The sequence below is a fragment of the Sceloporus occidentalis genome, unplaced genomic scaffold (assembly GCF_023333645.1).
Source record: "Sceloporus occidentalis isolate IW3139 unplaced genomic scaffold, rSceOcc1.0.p SCAF_7, whole genome shotgun sequence".
Lineage (NCBI taxonomy): Eukaryota > Metazoa > Chordata > Lepidosauria > Squamata > Phrynosomatidae > Sceloporus > Sceloporus occidentalis.
The window spans coordinates 12,830,535-12,842,797 of record NW_028316987.1 but is presented as its reverse complement, the minus strand read 5'-3'; the positions used below and the strand labels follow the sequence as shown (position 1 = coordinate 12,842,797).

Genomic DNA, 12,263 nt, shown 5'->3' with positions numbered 1-12,263 from the left:
CCATATTTATAATGATTTTTGTAAGCATCGCAAAATAGCTTCTTATTGATGTATACATATTAATTCATTGCCATCCTTAATATGCTTCTCATTAACCTCCAAGAGCCAAACACATCATTACTGCAGGATGACTGAAAGAAAAGATTCAGGAGCATATAGTAATCTGCAAATACAGGTTTCCCTGGAAGCCTATACAACTTGCTAAAGCTTAGCTGCCCTCACATATCACAACATTTCCTGGTACATTCGTAGACTGGAGATGTAAAAGTGATATCTGCCTTACTAGGTCATGGAAGACTCTGTAGACAGATAAAGCTAAAAGAACAGACATACATAGCTACTATGCAAAAGATGCCAGAGAGGTACGGGGGATTTTGTACAGCTGAGGAGGCTGTTCTCAGAATTCATAATGTGTGCAGGTTTTGAACAGCATTTGACATATCTAAAAGAGAGAAACAGGACTACCAGGAGAAAGTCCCTGCTTACATAGGCAATCGACCAGTGGGAATTGCTCACAAGGCATATTTCTCAACAGCTGATGGCTCCTTCTACTTCAGAAGTGTTTTGAAAGAAGATGTCTTTGAGCAGGGCAAGGATGAAGACAGGGACATTGATGAAACAGGCCCGCAGAATACTCTGGATGAGAGAGAGTCATTCTTACCAGAAGAAGGGTGTACCATGGTTTCAGAAATGGACCCCACTGAGGACATTTACCGGGTTGAAGTTGAAGCTAATGTCCAGAAGGAGAGCACATGCTTGGAACATGTACTAGAAGTAGGGAAGCTTCCAGAGGAGCACATTTCCTTGGAAGGGGAGACAGTGGATACTGTGCAGATCCCAGAATTGCAAAAGGCTCCAGGAAAGAAAGTGGTCAGTGGTATATCAGAGAAACAGAGCAGTCGGTTGCCGCTTCTGAAAGGTGCGTGGGAATCAGCTGTCTTGCTTAAAGAAGGGAAGGCTTATGCTAAACCACTAAACAAGCTTGCACAACTCTCCCTGAATCCTGCTGCTTTGTGCTTCACCTGATAAATTGAGAAGAAACAAAATAGTGTGGCGCTGCTTTTGCTGCTGCTTCCTTTAGATGTTGGGATGGGTGCAGTCTATCAAAGCAATGGCTGCATGCTTTTCTTGCATGGTTGCTGCTATTCGTTTTGAACATTTCCCACACCAAACTGCATCATGTGGGATCTATCCTTTTTTTCATTTCTGCTTCATTGGAGATGTTCAGTACCAATTAAAGTAACTAGTAAAATAAAACTCTTTTCCGAGAAAGAATGGGGCTAATTGATTTTGGACTTCTTTGGCCAAAATCTCATTACACAAGCAAGCCTCTGATCCTTACCATGAATTCCTGTTTTAGTTTTTGGAGGCCACTGTAGTGTGTATCAAACTGAGAATGGTTTACTTACACCAGTTTTGGCTTAAGTTTGTACTGTAATATAAATGTAAAATGTACACCAGATATAACTTCTTCCGTCTCTCTTCTTTGTTCTATCAACATTCACAAAAAATTACTAATATTGAAGAAGGTGCATAAAGGCACATTTAAGTCTCATGGGGAAATCTTCAAGAAGTTAAATAGGTTTTTTTCTACCACTTTCCTATCATTTGTATCCAAGGAAATTACACACTATTTTTAATATTTTTATATTATATTTTTAATTTGTGTATGATATGAATTTTAAAGTTGTATCTGTTGTTAACTGTTGTAAGCCACCTCTAGTTCTATACTGGGAAAAGGCCGCATTAGCAACAACAACAGCAGCAGCAGCAATAGCAACAACAGCTGTTGTGTTCTCATTATAGTTAATAGAAGATCCTCAGCAATTGATACTCCAGTAATACACCAAATTATATTCTCTACTAGCATCTTTGCATTTGCTTCAAACCCCCCAAATTCATTATATGCATTTCTTGTTTCAGGCATCTCAAATTGCCTTATCTGTTTGAGGAAATTCATGAGTAGAAAATATGTACCTTGTTTTAGAACATTCCTGCTGTCTTGTAATTTTGTATGTGGGGATTGTTAAGAAACAGTGCATTTCCTTAACAACAACATACTAAAAAATATGATGTGACAGTTATGAATCTCTTAGAAGCTTTGTAGTAAGGATATAGAAACCAGAATCCTCTCAAAAAGTTGTACCAGCATAATTCCTGGTTATATATTGGCAGATGTATTGTTTAGACTCTATTGTTAGGAGATATCTACTAAACTACTGCACAAGCCATTTCCCCATTCGCCCAAAGAATGTGCAGACGGAGCCTCTTCTCACCATAATGACAACCAGCATAGCCTCAGAAATGGCTTCTGGAATGACTGGGAAGTTATTGGCTATACTACTTGCTGCCATTGTCTTTATCCATGCAGTGTATTGACAGAGCTTTATACTCTACTGCTGTTAAAGACGTCCTAAGCAACATACTATTCCTCCTCCTCTCTCTATTCAAATTACTTGGGATTTTCTGCATCTTGGACATCAGGTGAGCAGCTGCGACAGTTAATCCTGTCTTAGATTTCTCTTCTCATATTGTATCTTGCTTCAGAATTTCTGGTTGGGTAATTTCAACCATAAGTTGGAAAATGACTTGAAGGCACACAACAACAACAACAACAACAAGAATTTTGAGTGCTCTCTTGCTTCAGCTGAAGTGTCAGTGAATACTGATAATCATGAATGAGTCATAGGCTTGGTTAAAGTGCCATCTCTTTGAAAGAAAGATCCCATTGTCTGTTGGACATGATCATATGTTCTAGAGAGGTGGTAAAGCATGTTAGAAGTGTCTACATTTTACAGAGCTTTTTGCAACTTTACATCTAGAGCATCTCAAAGAACTCATGAGAGAATTGAGTTACAGGTTGCTTGACAGCCCTTTGGTTTTTCTAGAGAACCCTTCATTGGAAGCTTCTTTGGCATTGATATCTCTGACTAAATCAATGGTCTTTCTGTCAGCATCAGAATGCTGGAAATAAATTACAAAAAGAAATCCAGTAAGAGGAGCTACTAGTATGCACTGAGTTGGGCATATGATTTTTAGGTCACTGCTGAATGAGTAAAAAGAAAGATCTCCAAGAAATCAAGAAGGAAGAAGGATGCATCCTTCCAGGACTAGGCACGGATGTCTCTTAAGCAGTTCTGCGGAAGGCTGGCACACTTTTTGTTTTTCAAACATAATCATCTGTGTACTTGCATGAGGAATTTGTATATGCCTGAGCATCAGGCAGGGAAAGTTGAATGTACCAAAGGCCTTAGCTTCTATCAGGAATGCTTTGCTAACTAATTTTGCGAAGATATGCCCATAAAGGAGATCCAGCATGGTGTAATGGCTTGAGTGTTGGACTACATCTCTTCAGACAAGGGTTTGAATCCCCACTCAGCCATGGAAACCCACTGGATGACCTTGGGCAAGTCACACTTACTTCCGAGATGAGGGTTGTCTGTGCAGGCATGGTTCTAAATGTATGACTGCACGGAATGCCAGATTAGGGTTACTATAGGTAAGCAACTTTGTGTTTGATGGCATAGACCATCTAATTTAATGTCTCCCGTTGGAATAGTGTAACTCCTTAGAAGTACTAGAAGTAGGGAAGTGCCATTTATTTTGGTCTCATGCCAAACCCCGTGGTTCTTCATTGACTTGTCTTTGGAAATCTTTGTTCTCATTTTGTCTTGGAATATTCCGGTGCTGTGTTCTTTATTTTAGAGCCCAGGATAAGCTTAGCGTGTTGAACAATGTTCATTAATTAATCTGACCTTTTCTGTAAAGGTTTTTCCATACGGACACAAGTACTAAAAAAAAAGACTTCTGTCAATTTTATTTTAAAGTTTTACTTTCATTATAAAAATGATCTACTGGATATTGTCCTGTTAAGCTGTGGTAAAGATATAGATACTGAGAAATCCGAGCCCTTGAATAGCCGACTTTTTAAAATGTTAGTTATTTCCATTGTTGAAGTGTATATAAAAATCTCGCAACTTCCCAATGTGGTGAACGTGACTCTTTTTTCCCTTCCCCAATTCCACCCATTTTGCTGTTCTGCTTAAAATTAAAAAAGAAATACTGGGCAATTAGCTGATCAAATATGTCGCCCCACTACCTTTGATAGGAGAGATTATCTGCTTCCTCTAGAATACTATGTATACAAATATAATTATACTCTATATGTAATAACTCTGTACTCCATATGTAATAACACCACCAACAAAAACAACTGCAATTCTATATTGGTCTAGTGCTAAATCTGTAAGGCAGCTTTCAGTTTGTGAGATAGGCCATCACAGTACATGTGTGTTACTGCCTTTTTATCTGAATGTGAATGTCTCTTAGAAGTGGACATGGAATATATATTATCTCTGCTAGGGTTGTTTTTTTGTTTTTGTAATAGTTTGTTTTAACATTTAACTTCCCATGAGAAGTTTGAAAACTGGCTCACTGGCATTCTCAAGGCTTTAACCTCAGATATTAGCCCTTCACCTCTCCATTCTGTGATCTGGTTAACCCAGTTAGAGGGCAAATCAAGAATTGAATTCAATTCAATTGAAAAAGTAATCTTCTGACAAAACCAGTGGATTTGGACTAACTCCCATCTTCACATTTTAAATAATATATACTTTATATAGAGGCCCAGCATGGTGGAGTGGTTTGAGTGTTGGACTAGAACATTGGGACACCAAGGTTCCTGCTCAGCCATGGAAACCCACTAGGTGACTTTGGGCAAGTCACACTCTCTCAGCCTCAGAGGAAGGCAAGGGCAATACTCTCTGAACAAATTCTGCCAAGAAAAACTTGTGATAGCTTTGCCTTCATCAAAATTCATAACATGCAAAGCTGACAATCAGGACTTAGCTATTAACAAATTTGTGTTCTGTCTCAATACCAAATGAAAGCATTGATTTCAGTTAACTTAGCCATGTATTCCTCTGTAAAATTAACATACTGTCCACTTTCATAAATTACATGATGCACACATTTCTGTCTTTATGAAAGGCCCACACTCTATTATAGGGATTTTTTTTGACAGATTTGCTCAGTTTGTATAAAAATAAAAAGGGGACATACCTTATAATAAGGGCCATCTGCAAGTACTGTAAGCGACAAGCTTTCCAGCCCTCATATAAGAGATATCCTTATAATGAGGGACACCTGGCAATACCAGTCATCAAGGATTTATGACATAAATGGGACCTAAAGTGCTTAAACTGATGCCTATTGCTTTTCAAGTAAATGGCACAGGTGTTATTTTCTATGTTGTGTGATGGTCAGAGTTTTCTAGGGAAACATACAGATTTGTAATTTTATTACAAATGAAATCATTACAGATTTGTAATGATTTAAGAATAACTAGTCAGCAATGGGATTTCCTGGAAACACTATGAAATCTTTTCATGTACCTTGTGGTAAGTAAAATGAGGCCATCGTTATTTTGTTGGATTGTAGTTTTGAGCATTTCTTAAGACTAGATGTTTGGGGTGGCTATGGCCTGCAGGAGAATATGTGAGGTCAAAAATAGGCCTTTATGCCTTCTACAGCTATCCAGCCTGGTCTACATAGATAAGGGGATTATTCCAATCATCTGTACTACTTAAAATATTTTTAGGTGCAAAAAACATGACAGTTCCAAAAAAACACAAGGGTGGAAGAAAAGAGTAAAATCTTTGTAACTTAGCTTGTTCTGACATGGTGGTTTGAATATTGGACTAGAACTTGAGACCAGGGTTTGATTCCCAACTCAGCCATGAAATCCACTGGGTGACCTTAGACAATTCAAATGCTCTCAACCTCAGGGGAAGGCAATGGCAAACCTCCCCTGAACAAATCTTGCCCATAAAACACCATGATAGGTTTCCCTTAGTGTTGTCATAAGTTGGAAACGACTTGAAGGCACACAACAACAAAGAAAAAAAAATAGTGTTGGAAAATACTGTGATGTCTGAACTGGCCTAAAGTGGGCAAAGTGATATTCTGTAAGAGAGGTATGCATGTTTTTGAAGCACTTTATACTAGTGGTTCTCCTGCAGAGGGGCAGAATCCCCAGGGGAGTCCTCAGAGTTACTCAAGGGGGAGTTGAGACTTGGAGAACCTAATCCTTCCTCCTTCACTTTCCAAATTTTTTCTGTCCTGGAGGGGAAGAGAAAGGCAAAGAGAATGCTTAGACCCTCTGCCTGAAGGAAGAGGAGGAAGAGGAAAATATGAGTATGCAGTCGTCCCTTCCGATTTGCGGGGGATCCACTCCGGCATGAATCAGAAAAATTGCCAATATTGGAGCCCCATTGATTACAATGGGGAAGTGCTCCTGTGCGTGCACCTTGGGAGCGCATACCATTATGTCCCTCCTGGATTGCCATCCGCGAAAGACCGAGGGGCGCTAGTGGCAAGACCTCAAATTGGGAGGGACGACTGTATTTGAACGTCTGAACAAAAATACACACACTAAACAACAAAATATTTTCATTCATATACCATATTGAACTGTGTGTGTGTGTGTGGGGGGGTGATATCCACATATAGATGTAAAGGGGGTCACACAGATAAAAACTTTGAGAATCATTGCTTTATACACTACAAGTTATTTGTTCTTTTTTGTCCCAACTCCGCTGTCTGATATGTGAAAGTTTTCTTTTGGGGAGTATCTAAAATATTTGGTTCAAACTAAGATGGGAACCCATCATAGCTCCTCCTTAACTGCTTTTCTCATTTTCCAGGAGACTAATTGTAGACTGACAGAGCACTAAAGTTCTTGCTCAACTTGTGTTGAGAAACTATGAGGAGCTGTGAAAGTGATTTGTTACTTCAGTAGTTAAAGGCCACACTGCTCTTGCCACTGCCAGTTCCTGACATCACATAGCAAACAGAGGTTCAAACAAAACACTTGGAGGAGCTGCCAGAAATAGTGCCAGTTGGGTGGGAACACACAGTATTTTGTCTTTCCCAATACAGCTGGCTGTATTTCTTGGATGCCCTCCCCGTTTTTTAAAAGATGATTTGGGGCACAACATGCTTATCTGTTTGTTTGTTTGTTTTTGCATTACAGCTTGGCTTGAATGAGTGAGGGCAATTTTACAAAGCACAAATATCGTTCTATGAATAGTGGGCTTTTCCTATTAAGCACAGAGCAAAACTGCATGTTAGGCCACAAAGTAAAAGGCTGCTTCCAGATGAAGGTTGTTATTCTACAGCTATCCTGCCTCAAAGAGAAACCTTACATTAATGGGGCTAGATGATAATATCCTTGTTGGGAACAAGCTCGTTTTTCCCATCACTCTTTTTGTCTTTTTTTCTTCACCACCAATAAAAATAAGTAAAAAATCCATCAAGGAGAGAGGGTAAAAAAAACCCTGCATAATGCATTTTCATGGGTAGTGCTAGAAACTGTCCATCTGGAAGCACCCTAGATGGTTTTCTGTTTCTAGGATTTTAGATACACAGCCCATAAACCACAGCGTTAACTATAATTTCCTTTCTCTTCAGCTCGCATGGATAACAAAAATGGGACTGGAACTGAAGACCCGAAACCAAAGGTAAGATGAGAAGTACACATGAATACAGTAGGCCCTCCACTTTCTGTGGGGTTAGAGGCACAGGATGCCTTTGAAAGTGGAGACACCACAAATAAGGACCACCTTCCCTCCCCCCCGGGAAAATACCTCTCTAGGAATCTGTAGTTCCTCCAGCTCAACTTTGGGGTCAACATCTGCCAGACATTGACCACAGAATTGTTCTGGAACACCAACAAATGCCTAGAGAAGTCTTCTCCCTAAGAATCTCTAGGTTCTCCAGTGCAGCTTCTGGCAGATGTTGACCACAGAGTTGTGCTGGAGGAACTAGAGATTTCTAGAGAGAATGGATGAATCAGATACGTGAATAATCAAAGCCGCAAAACTCAAAGCTGCAAATGTGGAGGGCTGACTGTACAAGGCTTTGGAACTGATGGACAGTTTTGGACCTGTTTCTCCTGTCCTACTTGCCAAAGCCCATATTGTGTGATCTCAGTCAAAATTCCTTAAAATAGCGCACCCTGTATACTCTGGGGGCCACTTTCAACTCTGTGTCTGAAATAGGACAGCAGTTCTAGAACTTGATAACCTTTTTTGCATAGAGCTTCATTTGAGTTTGATGATCTTTTAAGAAGCACTTCTTCTTAGGCTGACATCTAGTGTCCAGGGTTAATTTTCTAAAGATACGACATTTCAATATACGTTTAGCATCATTTCCTGGTAAAAAAATATCAACAAAATCTGTAATTTGGAACATTGTGAATGAAAGCCTTTGTTCCACTCCATTTTTTCCCCTGTACAAAGTCAGTAAATTTAATTTTTTCCCTTATGGTTAACCGTTCCAGTCCATTTTTGCACCACTGTAATCAGGAAAACAGAAGTGATTTAAATGTCTAAAGAGAGAGAGAGAGTAAGATGAGTATCAGAATGAAGCAGACATGCATAGGAAGCTCAAAGAGAAGGAGTACTGTGATAGGCGCCTATACTTTCTTGGAGAAAGGCCATGATTGAAAGGGGTAGATACACCGTAAGGATTTTTCTCTCCAGTGCTGGTTTCTATGTTTTCTTCCAAGATCCAGAAAACATATCCAGGGGTAGCTGTGTTGACCATACGGCAAAGTACAATAACATCAAAAACCCACAAAACAGTGATACCTTTATTAGACAAACTAAAATGCAAACCATGTGTGAAGCAAGCTTTCAAAGTTCCACTGGCTTCTTCAAGCAAAGGTGTTAAAAGTCAAACAGGAGGAAAAGATGATGATGATATACATAGGTATATCCATGCAGGCAGAGACCATTCCTTTTGACTTTGTGGGCTCTGGGAGACAGAGTCTTAAAGTCCAGAAAGTAAATTTTAAACTCCATTAGCAGCACAAAAGATGCTTCCTTTGATATCCAGGCTGCTTCTTTCCTTTGTGATGCTACCCATCCCCTTATTAGGCAGAGAACATTGGTGTTTAAATTTTATGTCCTAGACTTTAAGACACTTTGTCTCCTAGAGCCCTAATGGCCAAAAGCGATGGCCCCTGCCTGCATGCATATCCCTCCATATCATTTCAACCAAGAACAACAACCACAACATCTTAACAAAATGTAGCCGTGTGTGTCATCCCCCGCCACATGACTTTTAAGACCATTGTGTGATGAAGAAGCCACTGGAGCTTTGAACGTTTGCTGTCATTTTGTGTATTTTGGATGTTATTGTACTTCTTCCAAAAAGTAACTCTTAACTGGTTGGCAAATTTTGTTGACCTGCTGCACAGATCTCAGCCTCTTTGTGAGTCATAATTGTTCAAAAATTTTTCTTTCTGTGTCAGTGATATATTGTGGAGGATTGCTGTAAAAATATGCAATGTTTTTGAAGTTAACAATTATTTTTTAGTGGCCAGTTCAGATATCCATGGTTGCCACCAGCTGTTTCTGTGGGAAAAAGAGAATAAGTAACAAAGACCTGTGGTTATTTCGGTGGGATTTTTGTTTCAGGATAAAAGGGGATTGAGTAACAGTTGTGATCTCTCCCAGAATTTTACTTTATGACTTTATGGTGGCAACCGGCCCAATGGAGAGAATAAATTTGACATCTGGAAGCACCTTTATTTTCAAATGCTCATTTGAAGAATACTTCACCAGTCTGTGATTTTGTGATTGAATCCTTGTAAGAGGGAGGTGTCTGACATGAGGCTTTGATGCACCTGCCTGATACCAGTATAGTTCTAGAAGAAAGGGTGATTCCTCTTCGGTTCTAGCTTTCTGACAATGTCACTTTACACTGTTATAGCACTATTATTCCACGTTAACTGCTATGGCTGTCTCCTGTGGAATTCTGGGATTTGCAGTTAGGGAGGGGGATTTAGAATTCTCATTCAGAAAGCTCTTAGGCCTCATTAAACTACAAAACCCAGAATTCCACAGGAGGCAGCCATAGCCATTAAGGTGGAATAATAGTGCTACAGCAGTGTAGTGTGATATATTTGGGGCAATTGGACATTCCCACTTTTCTTTAATCTCCATCTTCTTTCTGTTTATTTTCATAATTTTCATAATTTTTCTTTCTATTGATCTTTGGCTTAATTGTATTTTGTTTACTTGTTTTAAAGACATCCATACCTTCCTGTATCAAAACCCCAAAAGGCAAAACCTCCATTACCCCTAAAAGAAACTCCTCTGTTAGTTCTATCCCTTTGAAAAAAACTTCAAGCCCCACTGTGTCCTCAGTACCAGCTTCCACCCCCAAACACATCTCATCTATTGCATCCAGACTAAGCAGTTCAGGAACAAAAGACAAAAAGGGCAAGGTAAGGAAACTGTATTTAAAAAGTTGCCAGAGGGAAGGAATGGGGATGTATTACCTCTCCTTCCTGATTACCTTCCTTTCATTAGGTTGGTGTGTGCATTCTCAACTAACTTATACTAACCCTGCTGTTTTCTTAAGAGCTACAGTTTGGAAAAATAGATATAGTTATAATCATAGTGGATAAAGGTAGTTAGTTGCTGCCACTACATGTTATTGCAATTTCTCTGCCATTTGAAGGTCCCAAAAATTGGGTTAATAAGTGATTCCTAATCATAAAGTTGAAGAATAATTGCTTTTTGTGGTTAAACTGCTTCGCGGTACACCTAAGATTGTGTTCAGTTAACTCTTAGTGTCAAAGAAACAGACACTCAGTAGATTAATTTGCTCTTCTTTCTGCTTTAAAGAGGGCACAAAAACTTACACAGCTTCACAACATGGAGAGGACTAAAAGGCACCAGTATAAACTTCCATTGTCTGCTCTGCTTAAATTCTTCTTTATGTTTAGATTTCTTTTCTTGGCATTGCCCTAAGTAATATTGACACAGCCTTAATAATGGCAGTAGATATATTGCCATTGTTCAGCTTTTTCATGTGTCAGATATGTTTGTATTTTATCACACTTATTCCTGCATCTGCATAGATGGGTGTGGTAATGTACTGGTGAAGATTTATACAGCAGTCCTGTTTTTATCTGGATATCAAATTTAATATCCAGTGACATCTGAATTTAAAATTTCTATGCTGTAGAAAGGAGACTTGAAAAATGTGTGCACATTTAGTTTATGGGTGTAACAGAACAAAACTACACCCCTATATTACTGTAAGATTTCTTCTGAAATCTGTATGCTTAGAAGCTAAGGAGCAAAGTAACATGAGTGACCTTGAATTGATGTTACTCAGTAGTATAATATCATCACTGTGATATGGAAGATACACTGTCCGGTCTGGAACCTGTTAAAATTTTCATTGGCTTTCTTGGTTCTTGATTAGTACGTTTCTGTGTTTCTTCACTGAAACTCACAGTGGGAATAACAGTAACATAATTTATATTTGAAGGATTTTCTGAAATCAAATGTGAATAGGCAACAAAAGCATTTTGTGCATTGCAAGCCTCATATAAGACACATAACCAGCATGTGGTAAAGTCCTGCATGTCAAAAAAAAATCTTGCATGTTATTGTGATAGACTAGTATTAGAGCTGTGATTAAATGTTACTTAATGTTTCTAAGGCTTTGGGTGAAAATATTTAAACATACAAGGAAACCTTACATCATTAGCAGTTTGCAGTTTCTGTTAATGAGCAGTGCCATAAATACAGCAAGCTTGCCCTTTCTGAATTCTCTCACCAGGGTCCCGACATGAAAAGTGCAACAAAGATAGCTGCTCCACGCCCTCCTGTGGCACAAAACCAGAAGAGCCCAGCTGGTGCATCTCGGATCCCTGCCAAAACTCCTACCATTCCCAAGACGCCACCTAGCCTTGGTAAGAGGAGAGATTTCTTGTTTGTTGGTCCTAGTTCGGTCATCCAGCTTGCATTGGGGATATGAGCCTCAACCCCCCCTCCCAATTTCCCCGAGCATCTGCAAATAACTTCATTTATTGAGAATGAGTGTCTGAAGATGGCTCTGTAACCATGTTCAACTGAACGCTCAGTTCCTATGATTGGGAGCTGAATGTGGTTACAGAGCCCTCTTCTTTTAATTTAATAAATTTTATTAGAATAAAAAAACATACAAATATACATACATAGATACATGCTTACATTTGCGAAATAAAACACGTTCTTGTAAGTATGAATTCTATACCATACATCTACTTTCACCCCTCATACATACTTGTCTACAACTTCCAATTTCCAAATCTATCTTCATCACGTTCTCTCTTCCTTACTTCTCCCTTCTCCTTCTCGTTCCTTCTCTCCTATTCTGTCTAATTTTCTTACTAACATCCAATCTTCATACTTCAAACT

General features: G+C 39.1%; 1 protein-coding gene across 1 annotated transcript in view; it reads left to right on the top strand.

The window, feature by feature from the left end:
• The window catches only part of MAPT (microtubule associated protein tau), a 103,991-nt gene that overhangs the window by 63,023 nt on the left and 28,705 nt on the right, over positions 1-12,263 (top strand). The window contains exons 7-10 of the mRNA XM_089531944.1: positions 536-919; positions 7,471-7,520; positions 10,097-10,294; positions 11,644-11,776. Of these exons, the coding sequence (XP_089388070.1) occupies positions 536-919; positions 7,471-7,520; positions 10,097-10,294; positions 11,644-11,776 (765 nt within the window). The remainder of the gene's footprint in view (positions 1-535; positions 920-7,470; positions 7,521-10,096; positions 10,295-11,643; positions 11,777-12,263) is intronic.